Genomic DNA, 24,858 nt, shown 5'->3' with positions numbered 1-24,858 from the left:
CACGCACGCACGCGCGCGTGCGCATATATATATATATATAATGCTTGTTGTAAGAGGAGACTTACGGATTGGGTGGTCAGGCTCGCTGACTAGGTTGATGCATGTCATCATATCCTAGATACATAGATCGGTGCTCATGAAATCAATCACTAGAGTTTCTGGTCATATAGCTAGTGTATTGCTGAGTGCACCACTAAACAACACACACACACACACACACACACACACACACACACACACACACACACACACACACACAACCCAAAAAAGTACGAGAATATGTACTTTACTAAGAAGGTGTTATCCCAAATATAACACTTGTTACGTTTGACCACTTTCTAAATGACATTGTGTATTCATAGAAAAACAGATGATCCAATATTCAACAAACGACTTATATTTTTGATAATCAACCGTATTAAATAGTGGGAAAAGAAGATACAAATAAAATGTCTTGAAGACGAAATATGCCTTGGATGAGCTTATGGGATCTGAACATTTCAATGAAAGGCACAAACTGAAAGAAGCATTCGTAAAATTCCACGTGTAACATTCACCTATTTTTAATTTTCAACATGTATTGCTTGTTTTTCATTTTCTTTCAGTTTAATTCTTTTCAAATACATCCTATCACTAGGCCATACTTTATTATAAATTAACATATTTCACTTCACAAGAGCTCTTATTTGCGTAATGTAATTTGACTCATGAGTATATATAAAGGTAGGACTGGTCACAGTCATTGTCACAGGGATTTTCATCACAGGTTAAATAACCTCGTTCGAACAGCCATGTGTATACTGTATGAGAGTTTCCAATGCTGGTTAATCGAGAAGGGCACCTTGCCGGAAGTAAACAATGATGGATATGACGTCATTACTTGCGCATGCGTATCATAGAGGGTCTGAATGAAAAGTGATGCAGTATTTTGATTAAAAATCTGTCATTAAAATGCCTCTTTTCTCGCAGAATACACCTTTCGACCAAGATGTCGGTAAGATTTTGATTGAACAATACATTTTCGAGTATGTGATGGCCTATTACTTTGTGATTGACGCTAGTTTCGATGTAAATTCAGTCTGTTCCGGGTAGTCATATCATAATATGTGGACAATTCCTGTCAGATATATGATCTTAATAGATGTTATATGTGTCCTAAAGATGCGATCTGCTGTGACAATTACCTGTCTTTACATCGACTGCGTAATTCTGTTCCTTGTAAAATATGAAATGAAATCGCTATAATCCAAACTACGGTAACTGTACACCTCACTCATTGAATGGGAAACAGAAGTCAGAAGTCCGAAAAAGCTAAAGTGACTAAACTTTAGTGAGAGACATCATGTTAGTCGTGGTGTATCTGTATCCATACACTTGACATCCAAATAACACAACTACATAGATGGTATGGCGAATGCGATGTACCAGACAGGTATCAACATAGCCAATTGTTACCAGTGTGAGCAGGGTTATTGTGTCCGTTATGTAACAAAAGCCTTTGTGATCACATCAGCTGATTCTCATTTGACATTGACCAGAGTTCAACATAGTCACTTGTCCACCAGTATATAACTAGTGAAAAATTGAAAGGGCTAGTAATTTTCTGTCAAACATAATTTGTCACATGAACATGACAAACAACATGTCTGAAATGAAATGTGTATATCACTGTCTGAGGTTATGATGTACAGGTGTATGACACATATAAACAGTTTAACCACATCAATTGTCATGACTTATGTTAAGTTACTGGCTATTCAGACTCCACTGTTTCCACTGGTTATCTATTTTCATGGTAATGGATTTCAAATGTTTTTATGATTTCAAATGATCACATATGAAGTTGAAGCATTGGCGGAAAGTATTGAAGTTATTTAAGTTGTAACCACATATGTCTTGCATTTTATGATGTTTTACAACCGATATGAAAAAAGTGCATGTGTTGACTGACGAGGAAGTATATCCTCAACCCCCATTTCTGAAATAGACCAAATCTTGTTACATCAGTGAACAAAATGGTGAAAACTTTCTTCCAAGTACTGCAAGGGGTTGACAATCTCTCAGCCAAGTAGATTCAACACGTTCAAATGTTCTTTCAAATTTCAGATTAAACATATCCAACATTAACACATTAGGTTTTTATTCTTGGAATTTATGAATATATTGGTAATATTACTATCAACACTAATCAAACCGCATTGTTGTTTGTTGAATAGGGTATACTTTTTTAATGCAGAAATCAGTTGATTCTAGCATCATTTTATTTTTGGAAACCTGCACACTCACACACACAATGTCCTATTTATCAAAATAGTCATATGGTCTTTGCCACAAAATGTTATGTTTGTCACTTGTGTCTTTTGAAGTATCCTCCAGTACTAAGTCAGTACAATGTCAAACAAATATCAGTGGCAACATGTTTCTTTTATGCCTGACCCAACAAAAGTACTTCTTAAAAAGTCAGTAGACCTAAATAACACAATGTATCTCCTAATGTCCTGTGGAGGATGCATGTTAATTTTCGGGGATGAACAATAAAATTTGATACAAACTGTAACTTGTTTCATTAACCATTGCTAGCATGTTATGGTATTTGGAACTACCTTGAGTATGTGTCATATGTATAGATTGCACTGGGGGAACATTTATTATAAATATTTCTTTGGCGGTGATCTGGCGATGTACTCAGTAGTCAGCAACTGAATTTGTGATTATCAAGCTCTGACGTTATTTCCATGTAGCTGATGATTGAAAATGCTGGATTCTTTAGTATCATTACAGGCGTTTTCACACGCTTGCTTCAGGCCATGTCGCCATACACACGGTACAGTGATATGTGATAAACAATAATAATAATAAAGTGTCAGCCTTTTTCTTATGATATTTCTACAATACAAATGGTATTGTCAGTGACTTATAGGTCTTCAACAACCCATGCGTGGCGTAAAAAGCGACCATGCTTGTCGCAAAAAGGCGACTGACGGGATCCGGTGGTCAGGCTTACTGACTTGGTTGATGCATGTCTTCATATCCCAATTGCATGGGTCGATGCTAATGATGTCAATCACTGGATTGTCTTGTCCAGTCTTGATTATTTACAGACCGCCATCATATAGCATGGAATATTGCTGAGTGTGGCGTAAACAAAAAACAAATGGCATCAGGACATTTCCATAATTGTATCACTCTTTGATAGGATATTCTTATATAACTACTAAATTTGAAAAAAATATCTTCAGGACATTTGGAATGACAATCAGTCAATGTCCTAGAAAATGAACCAATTTGAACCCCATGTAGTGTATGATCCCATTTTCAGTTGTGAAGATGTCACACAACCCCTTGACTGTTTCATCATGAATATAATGAGTGTTATGTGTTGATTTTGAAGTTCTTATAGTTTTTCTAGGATGGCTTGATCAGATGTGCGTTCTGCCTGTTCACTCTTCTTAGGTGTTGTGTATACAGTTATTATTTACCACTGCTGTAAATGTTGTGTCTTGTTTACTTCACAGAAAAGGCAACCAGTGAAATGAATACCACTGAGGACTGGAGCCTCATTCTTGACATTTGTGAAAAGGTGTCAAGGACACAGAATGGGTATGTAATTATGTAACTTTCATGCACTAATAAAATTTTCTGTTGCAAAAAAGTTACAGAAATGATCTTATTCAGTGTTCATAATTGAGGGTTGTTGAGATGTAGGGTACCCATTAACCTTGACTTTTAAAATTACGGTTATCAATGGTTATGGGAAGGACCCCTTAACCATGTTAACTTTCAGACTTATATTCAAACATTGTTAAATCATGTTAATGATGGCTGCTGTTATTGTGAATATAAGCAATGTTGTTAAATGTGAACATATTGATAGATATAAATATGACAAAGCAGCCATTTGTTAACACTGTCTCAGCAGCATGGGCACTGTTTGCACCTGAATTGCTGTTTGTATCTTGCTACAAATTCCCATTAATCAATAAGTTTTAGTCAATCCTAGCACCATGTGGGGTGATTTTGTTAGAATATCATGTATATGGATTTGCCAACCGCAAATATCTTTTAGTGGCATTTAGAATTTGGGTGTGTAGCTGATGACAGGATAATGGATGATCAACATCTTTATCACATAATCATGATGATTTCCAATGATAGAGACGTTTCAGTGTAGTTTCTAACATCATTTTAACTTGTGAAATGGGATATCACTCGCTTGTCGGAATCTACACCAAAATGTCACTACTTTTCAGATAAACAAAACAATCTTATTGAAAAATATTTTGTTTGTTTCAGATCTAGAGATTGCCTTAAGTCTATTGTGAAGAGATTAAATCATAGAGTTCCTTTTGTATCCATGCAAGCATTGACTGTGAGTACATGTCTTGAGGACAAATTGAGTATTGAATACAGGTGAAATGATACACCCATACTATGATGCCTGGTCTTCGTTATGATACTCAATATACGTGGGCACAAGCTGTAATCACTGTAATAATTTCATCGTCTGAGTTTTGTGTAATTCATGCGATTGTTTTTCAGTCATATGATAATTCAGGAATTTTTGGTGTCTGTTTATGAACACTTCATGCAAAGCCTTATGTGTAGAAAATTTGTTCCAATGATAAAAACAACATGTTATTGTTTACTTATCAGGATTATGCAGCTCATGAACTAAGCTTTTGGGGGGCGGTCGGGTAGCCTAGTGGTTAAAGCGTTCGCTCGTCACGCCGAAGACCCGGGTTTGAATCCCGAAATGGTTACAATGTTTGAAGCCCATTTCTGGTGTCCCCCTGCCGAGATATTGCTGGAATATTGCTAAAAGTGGCGTAAAACCATACTCACTCACTCACTAAGCTTTTGGTGGCTGTCATTAATGTGTGTGGTGTTTACACTGTATAGAATAGATCCATTTGAAATAATTATGATGTCTGACCAAATTGTTAGAAAGGGAGACATTGTAGGTTTGACCTGGTGTGCAGGTATATAGATTGAAACAGTATGTCCTATACCTATGAGTTGTTCCCACTTTGTGTAACACTGTCTGTATTATGGTCACTTTCAGCTGTTAGATGCATGTATAAACAACTGTGGACGTCCTTTCCACCTGGAAATCTGCTCCAGAGACTTTGTGTCTGAATGTCGAACTCTCATCAACCAGAAGGTAATCAGACATGGGAGTTTATTTATTTATGTCTGGGTATGACAGTCTCAGGCTCACTCTATGTACCCGTGAAGATCCGGGGTAGAATAGGTCTTCAGCAACCCATGCTTGTCGTAAAAGGCGACCATGCTTGTCGTAAGAGGCGACTAACGGGATCGGGTGGTCAGGCTTGCTGACTTGGTTGACGCACATCATTGTATCCCAAATGTGTTTATGGATGCTCATGATGTCAATCACTGGATTGTCTGGACCAGACTCGATTATTTACAGACCGCTGTCATATAGCTGGAATATTGCTGAGTTCGGCTTTAGACAACAAATAAATAAGCAAACTATGCCAAACACCTTTGAATCCACTTGCCTGAAAGTGTTTATTTGGAACATTTCAGTAGTGTTTGGTGTTGAGTGTCAGACCTTTTCTCACAATTTGCACTGGACTTTGGATTAGTGGTGCTAAAGTTGCAGACTCATTATGTCAATCACAATCATTGTCCATGACATAGATCTAGTGCACATTTGAAAGATATTGTGTATCTAATTTTTAGTAACTAGTACACCCAGAACAGTAACCATGGTAACAACATTGGAATTAGGTGAAAGTACAAAGGTTTAAATCTTGTGGTTAGAATTGTCAGCAGGATCATCCAAAAAGATGTCTACATTTCTCCACCTAACAAACAGAATGCTGAATTGGTTTGTTTTCAAAAGGTCCTTGCTTATGCTTTTCTACAATTTGTGTATTATTTGTAAATATTGGAATATTGAACAATAAGAGTCTCTAATCATGAAGGGTAACATGTTGAATGTGTTACTTTGCTGTTCCGCCGCAATTCGCTATGCAGAGTGGCATCACTTGGGCATCCCAGAAACCTATGATTGTGGGTCCCGGTTTGCCCCGATTATGTTTCTTGGTTTGTCACGCCATACCCGTGCCTGTGGGTTTCACCAAAGTGTAAACGTCTAAGACCTGCATCTCTTTGGTCTTTCCTTCCACATCAAGGTGACACACTGTGATATAACTGGAATACTGTTGTATGCAGCATTAAACCCAACTCACTCACTCACTACTTTGCTGTTCACTTTGTTTCCGGGCGGTCGGGTAGCCTAGTGGTTAAAGCGTTCGCTCGTCACGCTGAAGACCCGGGTTCGATTCCCAACATGGGTACAATGTGTGAAGCCCATTTCTGGTGTCCCCCGCCTTGATATTGCTGGAATATTGCTAAAAGCGGTGTAAAAACCATACTCACTCACTTTGTTTCCTGTTCTAATGGATATAATGTTTGTTTCCAGGCTCATCCTAAGGTGGCACAAAGGTTACGATTTATGATTAAGAAATGGGCAGATATGTCTGAATTCAAGGATGACCCTGCACTCAAGTAAGCCAGCTTTGTTTTCAGCATCAGCTTAAAAAGTTGTGTTTGTGTAGACTAGGCAGAGTGCCCTGTAACTCTCTTCCCTTACAAATGTCCCAAGAACAGTCGCTGATGATTGCAGAGTGTATGATATTGATGATGTATATTTTTGAGGAAGTATGCCGATATGTAATGGAAGTGTTTAATGACTGTTTCAGCTTAGTTCCATCATTCTTCGACAGTCTGAAGAAGGAAGGAACTGATTTTTCTGATCCTGATGCTGGGGTTTGTATTATTATTGTCATTTGATCTTGAGAGTTGGCTGTTTTTTGGACATGATCGATTCAAATGAACTTTTGTACACAGACAGAGCCTAAGCAGCAACTTGTAAATCAAATTTGAAAGGGGTATCTTTGCTTCTAATTTCATTTGGTTACTTTTGATTGTTTAGCATGGTTGTTTTTTTAAAAATTTCTTTTGAGATTTTTTTCACAGTGTAACTTTGTAGAATGAACATATCTAAAGGCTATCCAGTTAACTGTTTTAAGATTTTTAAGTGCGTAAATTCCTATGAATAAACATGGTACATTTTGATATAGTTACTAAATTATGGTCTTGAAGATGGAAGGGGAATTGACAAACATGAATTGCTGTATCATGTGTATCATTCCTTGATCTTTCGACCCATGAAGATCCAGTTTAGAATAAGTCTCCAGCAACCTATGCTTGCCATTAAAGGCGACTAACAGGATCGGGCGGTGACTTGGTTGGTGCATGTAATCGTGTCCTAATTGTGTGGAACGATGCTCATGATGTACATCACAGGATTGTCTGGTCCAGACTTGATTATTTACAGACTGCCATCATATAGCTGGTATGTTGTTGAGTGCAGTGTTAAACAACAAACAAACAAACAAACAAACCTTGATCTTTCAGCCGAAGAAAGTTGAGACTACAGCCCGGGAAGGGCAACAGGAAGAGGATGATATTGCCAAAGGTGAGGCTTTGTGAATAGCTGCCGATTGGAGTAGAAATGACATGGTGTTATTCAATGTTTACTCATTAACTCAAACATATTTGTAGACAACAATACAAAATCAACGACATCGTTCAGTGCAATAATGCAACAAGAGCCCCGCACATTCTATTAGGAGCCAGTCAGTTGGCGGACGTGGCCTATGTTATTTTAGGATTATGGAAACATAAATGCATAACAGATTCCATGGGAACCCTTGCAATTTATTACCTTTAAACACTTTTCAGCCATTGCACTGTCCCTGCAAGAGGCAGATAAATCGACCAAGACCACCAGTCTGTACCCAACTAGCTTTAACACATCTGCAGGAGGAGCTTCAGCCATGTATGCATCACCTAGACCCAGAGAACCTCGGAAGGTTTGTTATCAGCATGATGAGTTTCCTTTCTAAATTAAGTGCTTGCTTGGAACTTGGATAGAGGTCAATTTGTTCCCCAAAGACCATTGGACATGTTACAGGGTTTTGTTTCTCCCCACTGTCTTTGTCATGTTAGTGTTAACATTGACAGTGATTGAAGAAAGCCTACTTGAAATTGTTTGGGGGTATTTTTAGTATATCCTCATGAAACTGTTCATTTTGGCTTGAATATTGCTGAGTGCTATGTTAAACAACAAACACACATTAACCTGGTCATTTAACTGGAATACTGTGTACTGTGTGTACTCAGCACTGCTCCCGGTACATGACCAGATTAATATGTGTGTTTGTTGTGAGAGAGTAGTGATTGAGTTGGCCATTGTGGTGATAACTCAGAAAGGGGTCAGGACATTCACTGATTAATGAATGCAGCTATCAGCTGTAAATTTACACCCGATGTTAGCACTAGTAGTAAATTGGTATTTCTCTCTCTCTCTCTCTCTCTCTCTCTCTCTCTCTCTCTCTCTCTCTCTCTCTCTCTCTCTCTCTCTCTCTCTCTCTCTCTCTCTCTCTCTCTCTCTCTCTCTCTCTCTCTCTCTCTCTAGATGCTGCAGGTACAACACTAAGGTATGTCAGTATTCAGAGGTCACACTAAGTTGGATGAGATTCATATAAATGAAGTCAGATAATATGTGTATTTACAAAATCCTTGTTTTGACAGGTCCGGGCATTGTATGACTTTGAAGCAGCAGAAGATAATGAGCTGACATTCAAGGGTGGAGAATTAATTAGTGTATTAGATGACAGGTAAGTCTTTGTTTCCACCTCTGTTAAGAGAGGGTATCACTGTCCCTTCACAATGTTAGACATTTTATATTTTCTGAAAAAGAATCTGAAGTTGAACTATTCAGACTGAGAAGTCCAGTAATTATTTCCTGGTGTTTGAACTTTGAAGTTTCCTGCTGTTTTGAAATTTGACATGTTTTGATGGAAAGTGAGAGAAAGTTCCACTTTTAAGCTTAACAAGTAGTCTTGTTATTATAAAATGATTTTGACTGTTCCAAAATCATGAAAGGTCCAATCCTGACATGCTTGAAACCTTGAAACTTAATAAATGCGTGAGTACTAGAGTACTCTTTTTTTTTATCGTTGCATATTGAGATACGTATCATATCGTGACCAGAATATCGAGATACATATCGTATCATGACCGTCCTGTATCGTTGCAGCCCTAGTATGTAATAAAAGGATCATGGCCGTAAATCATGTGTATGTGAAACTAGGATCATGGCCTTATATCATGTGTATGTGATAAAAGGATCATGGCCTTATACCATGTGTATGTGATACAAGGATCATGGCCTTATACCATGTGTATGTGATACAATGATCATGGCCTTATACCATGTGTATGTGATACAAGGATCATGGCCTTATGCCATGTGTATGTGATACAAGGATCATGGCCTTATACCATGTGTATGTGATACAAGGATCATGGCCTTATGCCATGTGTATGTGATACAAGGATCATGGCCTTATACCATGTGTATGTGATACAAGGAACATGGCCTTATACCATGTGTATGTGATACAAGGATCATGGCCTTATACCATGTGTATGTGATACAAGGATCATTTCCTTATACCATGTGTATGTGATACAAGGATCATGGCCTTTACCATGTGTATGTGATACAAGGATCATGGCCTTTACCATGTGTATATGATAAACATGATAAAGGATTGTGGCCTTATACCATGTGAATGCATACCAGAGATCACTAATCATGCTAATTTAGGCTGAGAAACACAGCTTGACGTTAACATTGATTGCACAATGTGGACAGATGTTGTTTTATTTGTAGTGTGATACAGCCCTTGTTTAATTGATACATCAGCACCTGGGTATCATACTACCAGATTGTATGATACTACATACATGATATATCTGAGATATAAAACAGTGTTACCCACTGTCCTGTGGAGGAGTATTGTAGGTCAAGGGTTACTATGTCTCCCCTTTGCTTCCACAGTGATCCTAACTGGTGGAAAGGTTTCAACCATCGTGGTGAGGGACTGTTTCCAGCCAACTTTGTCACTGCAGACTTGTCAGTAGAACCAGAAGAAAGTAAGTAGTTAGTTCCATGAAGCCAGTACACGGTTGATGTGAACAACCTGGTTGTGGTGTAGTCTGAGACAGACTAGGTGCCCAGTACCCCAGACATTTCCTAAGTGCCACGTACCAGCATGGATTTGGTGGTTAGAACCTGGGGTATTATGTCAGGTGTTTATCTAAGAAGACCATGATCAGAGACCGTTTCTTGGCCCCAATCAATATTTGCATATTGGAATTAACCGTTTTCCAATTCATAGTAATATAGTTGTCACTTATATTCATGAACAATAAAAATGAAGATGATTGTATGCTTAGTTTACATTATTTAACTGAATGCCATGTTAAAATACATCAGATTTTAGGAAAATTGAAACTTTAAAAATATCCCAGTTTTGAGCAAAGTAATGATTTTTCCCAATTTGCCTGCTAAGAGCACTTATTTAAGCATCCTAGATACGTCCCTTATTGTTGTTTACAAACTGAGCCAGTTGGAAGAATGATTTTGGATGATAAATATTATCTCATTATTGTTTCATTTAATATCAAACCCTCAAGCTTGCCGAGGTGTTTTGAACTTTTATTGACAAGTGAGATCCCTTATGTATGTTAACATTCAAATAAAAATTCTCCTGTTTTGATTGGACCCTCCTCAACAGATGCTAACTATGCTTATATGTCTCATGGCAACACTGCCTGTTGTGCTCTCTCAAATATAGATGAAAATATAGATATGGTGGATTGTTATGGATCAAAATAGAATTCTAATATTTTCTTCAGGTTGATATTATTGATAACTTTGGTTAAATTACACCATTTGTAATACCAGCCTGTGATGTTTGTTGGGGGTGAAGAGCCTTGAAACAAATTAGTGTGATTTGCTGTCTGAGTTGAATTGTTGAGACAAGTTCTCTCTAACCATGTTTTTTTGTCTAGGCAAGCCTGAAAAGAAAACTGTACAGTTTAATGAACAAGTAGAAGTGAAAACAGTTGAACCTCTGCCGGATGAGGTGGAGATAGATGAAGTGAGTAGATTCAGCAGCAGTTTGATGGCCTGCTTACTTACAAGGCAGATATTCATAAAGCAACCTACCCGTGAAGATCCGGAGTAGAATAGGTCTTCAGCAACCCATGCTCCCTGTAAATGGTGACTGGGCTTGTCGTAAGAGGCGACTAACGGGATCGGATGGTCAGGCTCGCTTACTTGGTTGATGCATGTCATTGTATCCCAGTTGCGCAGATTGATGGTCATGGTATCATCATTGCCATGTCTGGTCAAGACTTGATTATTTACAGACCGCCATCATATAGCTGGAACATTGCTGTGTGTGGCGTGATACTAGCAAAACATTATGGTAGTCATGGTAATATTTATTCTGTCCATTTGTTCCAATCCCAATATGTTTTAGATGCCTTTTTTAATCACAGAAGTAGTCATATAGTCCGTCTTGATATTTGATGTAAACATGGTAATAATCACAGGCTCCGTAGTGAGGGAAAGTTATGTCATTTTGATCTGTCAAAGATGGCAATCTTATGAATGTTTTGTTTCAGAATAAGATAGATGAGACATTACAGCTGATACAGAATGCAGATCCCACAGGGGAGACACAGCCAGATTCCCAGGAACTACTGAACCTTGAAGGTATCCCACATTTAACCCCAGACACCCTTCTTCACTGCTGTGTTACTAGCATTATTCAGCTGATGCAGTTTTGAATTTCTGGGTCTTGCATTAATTATTTGGGTCAAGTAGGCTCAGTTAATAACTGTTCATAGTTTAGACTAAAATCTACTGAAACGAATGCTGAAAGATAGCTTGTGGCTAGTTGATTGAAAGGTTTTGGTATGTGAAAATCATTGTCATACATTTCCAAACTTGTTAAATGAACTCACTAGGTGGATCTGTAGTCATGGAACCGTATGTCTTCATCCATGCTTTTTGCTGCAGCATTCAAAAGTGACATAACCTTTTCGTATATATACATGAAGAATATGTTCCTTGTAACAATTGTATTTACAATTTTAAAAGAATATTTGTTCTGATCTATTGAGTATTATGATGAATGAGTATTTAATGCCATTCAAAACCTTTGGCTACGATGCTTAGGCAGTTTCACCTCTCAGATGTTCAAAATTGCACACAACTTAACTTTCATTGTGTTACCAGTGGTTACCCACTTCAAGTTTTCAAATTAAATGTTGTTTTTTAACCACGATTCAGGGTTAGCATGAGTAACCCAGTGGCCTAAGAACCCTTAGTCATGCCATCGGATGGTCAGTTTGAATCTTTGATTTTCTCATTTTTATGAACTTTGGTGTGTCAGAATTATACGAATGCTTGTGGATTTCCCCTATCATATTAATCTCACATGATGTTTTGTATACAGTAAACTACATTTATGACGAACACGCTTATAACGAACTGACCGATATAACAAACTTATATTTTAGTTCCGGCCATTTGTTGTATATATGCTGTATATATATGTTTACAACAAACTATGGTTATTGCGAACTAAAGTTAGTGGCCCCTTGTGTTTGTTATAACCATAGTTTACCGTATATCAGAAATACTGTTCAAAGTGGCATTGGAACCAACTCACTCACTCTTGATATGAATCAATGTTTTCAATTTTGTTTCAGAGCAATGTAAAGTGATGGGTCCATTGATAGATACAGAACTAGAGAAGATAGATAAGTAAGTATGTAATCTGGTCGTGTTTGTAACACAATGTTACACACACTGACTATGCATGCAGTAGTAGCAGGCAATGTCATCAATAGATCACAGTGTTAACTTTTTGTTACAAAGACATTGAGAACAACAATACTGTGTAACTGGTATACTGTTAAAAGCGGTGTTAAATCCAACTCACTCACTCACTCACTCACTCGTATTATTCAGGATACCATACACACACGTAGGTGATTTAGAAGTGATTTAAAGATGAAGTGTGTGTCTGACATGTTTCTCATGTGTGTTCAGGAAACATGCTCAGCTGGTAGACCTGAATAAGAAGGTGATGGACGCACTGCAGATGTACCACTCCCTGATGAGGGAGAACCCGGCCTTCAACTACACCATGAAGGGGCCACAGGGCTTCACCCCAGGGATGATGCCCCCACCCCCGGCCCCAGCTGCAGCTCAGATGACACAGGTAGAGCATTCAACATTCAGGGATTCTGGGTTAAAATGGGTTGCTATTAACCTGTTTATTGTAAGAGGTGACTAAGCGGATCGGGTATTCAGACTTTGTGATTAATTATGTGTCGTCATTCCCTGATGTCACTGGCCGGCACTCATAACATCAGTCAGATCCGGGTTAGAATTGGTCTTCAGCAACCCATGCTTGTTGTAAGAGGAGACTTACGGATCAGGTGGGCAGGCTCGCTGACTAGGTTGATGCATGTCATCATATTCTAGATACATAGATTGGTGCCCATGATATCAATCACTGGAGTTTCTTGTCCAGGCTCCATTTTTGCAGATTGCTGTCATATAGCTAGTGTATTGCTGAGTGCAGCATTAAACCACACACACACACACACACTCACACACACACACACACACACACACACACACACACACACACACACACACACACACACACACACACACACACACACACACACACACACACACACACACTCAGTTACATTCAAGCAATGGTGATAGCGATATAATATTGCTGACTGTTTCCTTAAACAACAAACATACAGAAATGATGGTACCCCCTCCATTCATATTTGCTTTAATCTGTTAACCATCCGTTGTATTTATAATTTGGCTAACAGATTAATGCCGATATAAATTTTTGTATGTATGTTGTTTAAGGAAGCAGTCAGGTAAAACATTTCTGCTATGGCTTCTGGAAACATATTCCAATTCTTTGTTTTCAGGAAATTGTGATAAATGATTTCATTTGATGGGAGAGATTTCATTAGGAACCATTTCTTGCACATCTTACCATTGTGGACTTGTTTCAACATTTTCCTGTCCATGGATTAAAAAAACAAACTTACTTAAGCAACACTATTCATTATGTTTGTATGTTTTGTTGAAATATTTCAGCCAATGTACAATGGACAACCTCAATATGCTCCTCAAGGGCAAATGCCAGCTGGTCCAGGTCAGGTGCCACCAGCCCAAGCTCAGATGCCACAGGGTCAAGGACAAATGCCTCCAGGGTCCGTGATGCCACCACCTCAGAGTTTCTCACCACCACTCTCTAGTCAACAACAACAATATTCCAGGTAACATTGAACACTTTAGCCGGTTACATTCTCCCTCTCTAGTCAACAACAACAATATTCCAGGTAACATTCTCCCCCTCTAGTCAACAACAACAATATTCCAGGTAACATTCTCCCCCTCTAGTCAACAACAACAATATTCCAGGTAACATTCTCCCTCTCTAGTCAACAACAACAATATTCCAGGTAACATTCTCCCTCTCTAGTCAACAACAACAATATTCCAGGTAACATTCTCCCTCTCTAGTCAACAACAACAATATTCCAGGTAACATTCTCCCTCTCTAGTCAACAACAACAATATTCCAGGTAATACTGAACACTTTAGCCGGTAACATTCTCCCCCTCTAGTCAACAACAACAATATTCCAGGTAACATTCTCCCTCTCTAGTCAACAACAACAATATTCCAGGTAACATTGAACGCTTAAGCCGGTTACATTCTCCCTCTCTAGTCAACAACAACAATATTCCAGGTAACATTGAACACTTTAGCCGGTTACATTCTCCCTCTCTAGTCAACAACAACAATATTCCAGGTAACATTCTCCCCCTCTAGTCAACAACAACAATATTCCAGGTAACATTCTCCCCCTCTAGTCAACAACAACAATATTCCAGGTAACATTCTCCCTCTCTAGTCAACAACAACAATATTCCAGGTAACATTCTCCCTCTCTAGTCAACAACAACAATATTCCAGGTAACATTGAACACTTTAGCCGGTTACATTCTCCCTCTCTAGTCAACAACAACAATATTCCAGGTAACATTGAACACTTTAGCCGGTAACATTCTCCCTCTCTAGTCAACAACAACAATATTCCAGGTAACATTGAACACTTTAGCCGGTTACATTCTCCCTCTCTAGTCAACAACAACAATATTCCAGGTAACATTGAACACTTTAGCCGGTTACATTCTCCCCCTCTAGTCAACAACAACAATATTCCAGGTAACATTGAACACTTTAGCCGGTTACATTCTCCCTCTCTAGTCAACAACAACAATATTCCAGGTAACATTGAACACTTTAGCCGGTTACATTCTCCCTCTCTAGTCAACAACAACAATATTCCAGGTAACATTGAACACTTTAGCCGGTTACATTCTCCCTCTCTAGTCAACAACAACAATATTCCAGGTAACATTGAACACTTTAGCCGGTTACATTCTCCCCCTCTAGTCAACAACAACAATATTCCAGGTAACATTGAACACTTTAGCCGGTTACATTCTCCCTCTCTAGTCAACAACAACAATATTCCAGGTAACATTGAACACTTTAGCCGGTTACATTCTCCCTCTCTAGTCAACAACAACAATATTCCAGGTAACATTGAACACTTTAGCCGGTTACATTCTCCCCCTCTAGTCAACAACAACAATATTCCAGGTAATACTGAACACTTTAGCCGGTTACATTCTCCCTCTCTAGTCAACAACAACAATATTCCAGGTAACATTGAACACTTTAGCCGGTTACATTCTCCCTCTCCAGTCAACAACAACAATATTCCAGGTAACATTGAACACTTTAGCCGGTTACATTCTCCCCCTCTAGTCAACAACAACAATATTCCAGGTAACATTGAACACTTTAGCCGGTTACATTCTCCCTCTCTAGTCAACAACAACAATATTCCAGGTAACATTGAACACTTTAGCCGGTTACATTCTCCCCCTCTAGTCAACAACAACAATATTCCAGGTAATACTGGACACTTTAGCCGGTTACATTCTCCCTCTCTAGTCAACAACAACAATATTCCAGGTAACATTGAACACTTTAGCCGGTTACATTCTCCCTCTCTAGTCAACAACAACAATATTCCAGGTAACATTGAACACTTTAGCCGGTTACATTCTCCCCCTCTAGTCAACAACAACAATATTCCAGGTAACATTGAACACTTTAGCCGGTTACATTCTCCCTCTCTAGTCAACAACAACAATATTCCAGGTAACATTGAACACTTTAGCCGGTTACATTCTCCCCCTCTAGTCAACAACAACAATATTCCAGGTAATACTGAACACTTTAGCCGGTTACATTCTCCCCCTCTAGTCAACAACAACAATATTCCAGGTAACATTGAACACTTTAGCCGGTTACATTCTCCCTCTCTAGTCAACAACAACAATATTCCAGGTAACATTGAACACTTTAGCCGGTTACATTCTCCCCCTCTAGTCAACAACAACAATATTCCAGGTAACATTGAACACTTTAGCCGGTTACATTCTCCCTCTCTAGTCAACAACAACAATATTCCAGGTAACATAGAACACTTTAGCCGGTTACATTCTCCCCCTCTAGTCAACAACAACAATATTCCAGGTAATACTGAACACTTTAGCCGGTTACATTCTCCCTCTCTAGTCAACAACAACAATATTCCAGGTAACATTGAACACTTTAGCCGGTTACATTCTCCCCCTCTAGTCAACAACAACAATATTCCAGGTAACATTGAACACTTTAGCCGGTTACATTCTCCCCCTCTAGTCAACAACAACAATATTCCAGGTAACATTGAACACTTTAGCCGGTTACATTCTCCCTCTCTAGTCAACAACAACAATATTCCAGGTAACATTGAACTCTTTAGCCGGTTACATTCTCCCCCTCTAGTCAACAACAACAATATTCCAGGTAATACTGAACACTTTAGCCGGTTACATTCTCCCTCTCTAGTCAACAACAACAATATTCCAGGTAACATTGAACACTTTAGCCGGTTACATTCTCCCCCTCTAGTCAACAACAACAATATTCCAGGTAACATTGAACACTTTAGCCGGTTACATTCTCCCTCTCTAGTCAACAACAACAATATTCCAGGTAACATTGAACACTTTAGCCGGTTACATTCTCCCTCTCTAGTCAAGAACAACAATATTCCAGGTAACATTGAACACTTTAGCCGGTTACATTCTCCCTCTCTAGTCAACAACAACAATATTCCAGGTAACATTGAACACTTTAGCCGGTTACATTCTCCCTCTCTAGTAAACAACAACAATATTCCAGGTAACATTGAACACTTTAGCCGGTTACATTCTCCCTCTCTAGTCAACAACAACAATATTCCAGGTAACATAGAACACTTTAGCCGGTTACATTCTCCCCCTCTAGTCAACAATAACAATATTCCAGGTAACATTGAACACTTTAGCCGGTTACATTCTCCCTCTCTAGTCAACAACAACAATATTCCAGGTAACATTGAACACTTTAGCCGGTTACATTCTCCCTCTCTAGTCAACAACAACAATATTCCAGGTAACATTGAACACTTTAGCCGGTTACATTCTCCCTCTCTAGTCAACAACATCAATATTCCAGGTAACATAGAACACTTTAGCCGGTTACATTCTCCCTCTCTAGTCAACAACATCAATATTCCAGGTAACATAGAACACTTTAGCCGGTTACATTCTCCCTCTCTAGTCAACAACAACAATATTCCAGGTAACATTGAACACTTTAGCCGGTTACATTCTCCCTCTCTAGTCAACAACAACAATATTCCAGGTAACATTGAACACTTTAGCCGGTTACATTCTCCCTCTCTAGTCAACAACAACAATATTCCAGGTAACATTGAACACTTTAGCCGGTTACATTCTCCCTCTCTAGTCAACAACAACAATATTCCAGGTAACATTGAACACTTTAGCCGGTTACATTCTCCCTCTCTAGTCAACAACATCAATATTCCAGGTAACATTGAACACTTAAGCCGGTTACATTCTCCCCCTCTAGTCAACAACAACAATATTCCAGGTAACATTGAACACTTTAGCCGGTAACATTCTCCCCCTCTAGTCAACAACAACAATATTCCAGGTAACATTGAACACTTTAGCCGGTTACATTCTCCCTCTCTAGTCAACAACGTTCCCGGTAGCCATTGGACAAATATTCTCTTGAGATGTCAGCAACCCATGCTTTCCGTAAGAGGCAACTGCTTCTCGTAAGAGGCGACTAACGGGATCGGGTGGTCAGGCTCGCTAACTTGGTTGATGCATGTCATCGTATCCCAGTGATGTCAGTGTTTGTGTCCCATTTGTTACACAATCCACTGATCTTGAGTTTGAAATCCAGATTGAAGCTTGTTATGATTCTTGGGTCTTCAGTGATATACGTCTACAGGCACATATCTTCACACACTGGTATATAACTGTTCAGTGGTGATCAACCCAACACTCTCACTCACTCATGATGAAACTTTAGAACTGTTTAGGAGTTCTAACTCAGTTTTTTTAACAGCCTTTCCTGATTTTAATCTGAACAGTGTGTGTATTCTGATGATAAATGCACCAGAACTAATCAGAATGTATTGCTCGCACACAAAGGGAAGGAGCTGACATGTGTGTACTTCTTGTTTACTGTCGTCTTTATCAAATGCAATTAAAACTACTGTAAACAATCACTTTACCAATGTTGTCCCAGCTCAATGCTTTTTAAAAAAAAATATTAACACAAATCTTTGACAAGAACGTGCACTTTCTTTACAGCCTCCCCAATCAAATGCCACAGACGACATATACCAGCCTGCCCACAGCTAACAATATGCCTATGGCCTCTGGTCCCACAAATTTGCCCCAACAGCCTGTGCAAAATGGCGGTGCTGTGCCCACACAGTTAGCAGGGCAGACAGGAAGCTATCAGAGCATGCCCCCACAGACAGTGTACCAGCCCCCTCTCCAGCAGCAGCCATTACTGTGAGGCAAGAGGGGACAAGCTTGTATGTGCTGAATGAGGATGACTTTGTGCTCGTCATTTCATCAATCCAATCGGACGCAATCGGTGAAGAAGTGACAGAGATTTGATTGTGTGACTGTGTGTGCCGCCTTGTCACTACACAATTTGTCACAAGGAAAGCATGAATGTAAACTTGCATGTGTAACATACGTAACATGGGCTTTGGCAAGTAACATCCTTCCTGTAAGGATTCAAAAGATATTTATGAAAGTCTAATTTTATATTCTTCTCCTTGCTGAATAATTTTCATAATGTTGATGTTCCTATTGTTGAATGGCCAACAAGAGAAGCAGAAAAAACTACCTTTTCCTTTAGGTACCAATTAATGGAGATGCTATTTCTCATACCATACATAGTTTTCGATTTGGAACAGAACCGAAGTAAATTTTGTTGCTGTAGTGTTGTGAAAAGTGCACGGTTGCAGAATGGCTTCAGAAGTAATCTCATGTACAAAAAAAAAGCCCTCCTTATGCATTAAGTGTGTCAGATAGCCCCTTACCGATTCCATAGCTCTGATGTGTGGACAGGGGGGGTTGCCCCTTTAACTGTAATTAAATTAATCCCAATATGCAAGAAAATATCTTTCTTCTTATTGTGCTTATGGTACTGTAGACTGATTACAAGTGGCCGCATGAATGAGACAATACACGGTTTATTATGATTTGTTGTGATACATTTCGAAGTGATTGGAAAATGTATCTGTGAATCTTTTTGTGAACAAATAGTCTTGTTTTGGTTCTAATTTAACTATGAAGTATACATAGTATGTCAGTTTGATCCTCCACTTTGTAATGCACACTTGCTGTTGCTCCTCAGTACATTATTCATAATATGTTTATTAATTTATATCGAAATGCACATCGTTCCATTGTATTTGTGGCATTATCTGACAATATGTTCACCGATGCATGTGCAGCTTGTTCATTTTGCTTTCAATACTTAATACTGTTAATGATATCATCCACCCAAAAGATTCCATTTAACTCTTGATTTGTCCAAAACATTTTAGTTATAATATTCATGTTGAACTGCAAAAAGATTGAATGAATGTTTTTTTAATCCCATCAGTAGTTTGGCAGATTTCCCAGCAAAGCATAAGAAGGGAAAGTACGAGTTCATTAAGAATTCATTTCTATACGGGTTGACATACTGTGTGCATACTGTTTTGACAGACGTATAAATGTCGGATTATTTACAGAATGGACATGAAATTTCTTTTCTATGATACTCAAAATAAAGGTTGAGGACCACGCGGTTCTTTCATGTCACTGGGACATGGAAGAATTGGGGGGTCCATAACTTTTTGGAGTAGTACATCGTACATCATGTCCAGCGTGTGTCTAAGGGGGCAATCAGACCCACTGATCAGTTCTTGAAAGGAGGGTAATGCTGAGAGTGAGATTCCACTGTGGGAATTTTCAAAGTTATCTTTGAAGGTTCAACTTTGGTGACTTTACGTTTTGACAGTTAAATGGCCAGTTTTTCTTTTCAGTCCTGATCTAGATTTTGGGGTTGATGAAGAACATTAAATTCTTAAAGTAATTATGATAAGGAGTATTATTTCAAATTTTATTTTGTGAAGTTTATCCTAGTTCAAATGGATTTTGTTTTATAAAGTAAATGTTGAACTACAATATATCTACCAGCAAGAGCATCTAGTCCTAATTTTGATATACAAGGAGTCACCACATTTGTTGAAGTCCTTGTGGAACAAGTTGGTCTTTGTTTGATCCTAATTGATTTAAATTAAATATAGAAGTCTTAACATAAACAACTGCCATTTTCAGTGCTGCCCGCTGATCGTAAATTGATAAAATCATAAAGCAATACCACGTCTTAATCAGATTGGCCCATGTTTGATTGTGTTTAGTATGTGTAACATGGGAAAGATTTTGTAGGAAACAACATAACCCACCTTTACCCAGCCAGATTACAGACAGGCCAGCTAGTCAAAATCTGAATTTGTCAAAGTCTTCATTTGAATTTTCTGTATGTAAAAAATATTACTTATGACATGTATATGTATAAGGTAAAGTGAACATTAATCTTCACTTGAGTTCAGACATCGTAAGATATGAGCCAGTTAGTTTTTTTCCTATTGCTACTTTGATTTCAAATAAATGTACAAAATCAATGCAAAAACATGCCTCTATTGCAGCTATGTTATATTTCGAAATTACAGTGGAAGCTTTTTAGGTTAATATACTTTGTGTTTGATTAGTCATCATGGCGAGAAAGAACATGCCAATGATCTCAACAAGATGATGTGTTCTTTGAATATTTATTGTCTAAAAATTAATGGTTTAAGAAATAATCTGAGATGTCAACACTCCGATTGAAACAAGTTAGTTTCATGAGCAAGTAGTGTCCATGACCCAGTATCGAGGCTAATGATGAGCCTAATAGTTACTGTGAGACTCTGAGGTGAAGTCTAAGGCACTGCGATTCACTGTGCAGAGTTGCATCCCTTGGGCATGCCAGAAACCTATGATTGTGGGTTTGAATCCCAGTCTGACCCGATTATGTTTTTAGGTTTGTCAGCACCATACCCATGCTCGTGGGTTTCACCGAAGTGGTAAATGTCTGAGACCTGCATCACTTCGGGCTTTCCTCCCACATTAAGCTGACATGCCGTGATATAACTGGAATACTGTTAAGAGCGTCATTAAATCCAACTCACTCACTGAGGTGAAGTCCGCAAAACCAATGGCTCAGATAATACTGAATGGGGGCACTGGTGGTCCAGTCGTCTAAAGCCTGCAATTGGCTGTGCAGAGTTACGTCCCTTAAGCCTGCCTGAAACCTATGATCGTTGGTTCAAATACCAGTTTGCCCTGATTATGTAGCTAGGTTTATCAGCACCATACCAATTTGGTTTTAAACACGTCAAACCTGCATCACTTCGGGGTTTTCCTTCAACATAAAGCCGTGATATATACACTGAAATAGTGTTCCAAGTGGTGTAAAAACAAACTCACTAACACTGAATGTAGAGGAAATCCCTTTCAGTGATCCCAATGATGTGATGCATACATAGTACAGTGAAGAACACATGTTGGTTTTTGAGTAGTGTTACTGCCAGTTGTTAGTAAATAAAAATTCTCATTGTACTGATAACAGCTCAGAGAGGGGCAGTTTCATTACAGCAAAACATCTCTTCATATGTGCAATTATGGTTACCCATGCCTGAAAATTAGTTTTTGTTCACATACAGACTGTAGCACTGTATATTTATTAGTACACTTGGCCACTAGAATTTATAGACTGAAAGTACACACTTGGATGAATAGTAATAACAGGAAAGTTGATTTTCATTTGACAGTATGACACCTCATGACATTTAACAGTATGCTAGATCCCCTTAGTCCAGATTTTCAAAATTTCTCTGTTTAAAGATTTGTTTATTTTATCATCAAGATTGATAGGTTTGAAAAAATAGAATTTCCGATTTTGACTTCTTCAGAAATGGTATCTAAATGTCGCCATGTGAGAAATGGTAAGCTAAAGCTTGTCTTGTCACTTAACATATTTTATTGCAGTTTAACCTATTCACAAATCATTTCGTGGTGAATACACCAGCTTTCGGATGAATGAAAAAGAGTTTGCATATGGTAATATTATCTTTCATTTTTTTAGGGTTTCTATACAATAAAAATTTGTTCTCAGGCAATGTCTTTTGAATTTGTTGAGGCAAATTGTTATTATAACAATGTGCTGACTAGGGGGCTTTTCGTTGCAAAACTGGACAGATTTGTTGATAGATGAAATGGAGAATCAGTACCAAATTTAGTATATTTTCCATTCTTGAGGTTTTACTATTGCCGTGAAAGCTACATTATTTTATATTCTCAGAGAGATGTCTGTATCCTTGTTTTTGTTGGCATCTGCCATATTGACAGCACAGATGGAAATTTCTGCATTTGGAATTAAACCCTGTGCATGTAAAAGTTGAACATCTTGAATATTCCGAACTGGTGTTGCACTGTTACATGAAATGTATGTGATACGTGTGTGTATGTTGCAGGAAATGTACATAGCTTGATGCTTTCATTAGCAAGTGATGAGGAATATTAATATATTTGCCATTGATTTTATTGTACATTTCTTATGTCTTTCTTGTGTACAGATATACCATGATTATGACCATTTGTAAAGTGTATTCACTGAGGTGCAAATAATGGACTTTCGGATTGGCTAAGGAGCCAGAGATTTCCGGCAAGATGTATCCCTTTGGATTTAGTATTATGCTCACTGGAAAAATAAGACGTTTATCTCCACAGATAGAGATATTCCTTGCAGATTGTGTTACATGAAGACCCATTGCCTTGACATGTGTCACTGCCCTGAGTCATCCCACAAATTTTGCCATGTATCCAGCCTAAACACTAATCTAAAAGATTTTTTTCAAGTAAAGAATTTTTGGAAAGGTTCTTGTTGCAGTATGGTGCTGGCAATGCTATGGACATATTTAAGTTGTGGGTGATATGTGTGTGTATGTAAAGACGTAGCTTAGATATGCGTTCAGTGTCACCCAACGAGTGCTCTTTGTGTTCCTGGGATGGATGGGCTATTTGGATGTTGCATTAAATGTGATACATCATCTTGTTATTCCAGTGAGATTCAGTATGCTTTATACCTGCACATTCTAATTGCTGAACATAGATGTACATGAACATTATATTTATCTGTTGCATATTGTTGTCTATTGTGTAAATACTATTGTCATATTTGGAATAAAACCTAGGTCTACTCAGTGCTATGTTCGTGATTACTATAAACAGGCTTGGTGATTCAAAAGGAAACTATTCACTGAAGTTTTATAACATTGCAGGGTTCATTTAAGAGTTTATTTGTTTGTAAACATTGGGATATTTTCTGCAAAGTTAACGACAATTTGTTTCCACTGTCAGCTGTAATACATGACATTCGTACATAAAAATTCGGAAATGTGATAAAGTATCATTTTACGATTATTTATCATGAGACACTGGAACGTTTCAAACCACTGGTACAATAATTTAATTTTTCTTGTGACAGTTTATGTAAGTTTGCACCATAACCAAACTCATTAGCATACAGGATATACCATTTAAAAACCAAATCACTTCAAATGAATGAAATAATTCATGTCAGAAGTTACAGAAGTTTACACATGGTGAAACAGGAATCATGCAGAAATCTCCAGAGTATTCCAGCACCATAAGAGATACTTGTACATTCACATTCATAAAGAACCAGGCACTTCTTCACTCACAAGGGGGGAGGGGCACACGATACTGACTGCACATTGGGTATGTTTTTAATGTGCCTATACCCCAAAGTGCCTACATTCTTTTATATTTGAAGGGGGGGGGGGGGAGTAGAAAGGTTAAATGTAGCACTAACACATCACATCAGTTTCAGACCACTTCCATCTGCCTATAGGGCCCGAGAAACAGATCCATCTAAGTAGCTGACTACAACATCAAGTACAAGAGGAAATAGCTCCAGTTGAAGTGATTTATGAAGAAGTGGTCTGAAGTCTTGATGAAATGTATGTTGCAACAGCACCTTCCTCATCAAGTGTTAAGTCCAGCCTCTCTCAGCATCGGCCAAACACAATAGACCAGCATTGCCCCAGACGTGGCTGCAGGTGCACACTATTCACTGCATGGTAGATGGTTGCCTAACAAGACCAAAGAGACAACTGCTTAGAGATGCGACCCTGACAGCAGTAGGTGTCCCACTAGAACCTGATACTGTACATGCAGACTTTGAACTTGTTGCCATTCGTGTTATTGAAGAAGTTTTCCCTGATGCTTAGATAC

General features: G+C 38.4%; 1 protein-coding gene across 3 annotated transcripts; it reads left to right on the top strand.

Annotated features, from left to right (window-relative positions):
- The first annotated feature begins 891 nt into the window (after positions 1-891).
- Positions 892-23,804, top strand: LOC124143779 (signal transducing adapter molecule 1-like). 3 transcript variants are annotated; one of them, XM_046512873.2, is made up of 16 exons: positions 892-994; positions 3,516-3,600; positions 4,294-4,369; positions 5,063-5,161; positions 6,452-6,537; positions 6,732-6,798; positions 7,450-7,510; positions 7,777-7,907; positions 8,629-8,714; positions 9,944-10,038; positions 10,960-11,048; positions 11,578-11,668; positions 12,670-12,724; positions 13,013-13,184; positions 14,099-14,280; positions 18,805-23,804. In XM_046512873.2, exons 1-16 carry the CDS (start codon positions 952-954, stop codon positions 19,013-19,015), a joined length of 1,629 nt encoding a protein of 542 aa, XP_046368829.1. In that variant the 5' UTR covers positions 892-951; the 3' UTR covers positions 19,016-23,804. The 3 variants fall into 3 exon arrangements, with proteins under 3 accessions (XP_046368829.1, XP_048257677.1, XP_048257668.1); XM_048401720.1 differs by lacking the exon at positions 18,805-23,804 and adding an exon at positions 15,074-15,109 and having other exon boundaries at positions 14,099-14,285; XM_048401711.1 differs by lacking the exon at positions 18,805-23,804 and adding an exon at positions 14,617-14,869 and having other exon boundaries at positions 14,099-14,285.
- The last annotated feature ends 1,054 nt before the right edge of the window (positions 23,805-24,858 follow it).

This window comes from Haliotis rufescens, unplaced genomic scaffold, assembly GCF_023055435.1.
Source record: "Haliotis rufescens isolate VD_foot unplaced genomic scaffold, xgHalRufe1.0.p SCAF_1, whole genome shotgun sequence".
Classification (NCBI taxonomy): Eukaryota; Metazoa; Mollusca; class Gastropoda; order Lepetellida; family Haliotidae; genus Haliotis; species Haliotis rufescens.
The sequence above is the reverse complement of the archived record's forward strand: the minus strand, read 5'-3'. Positions and strand labels throughout refer to the sequence as shown.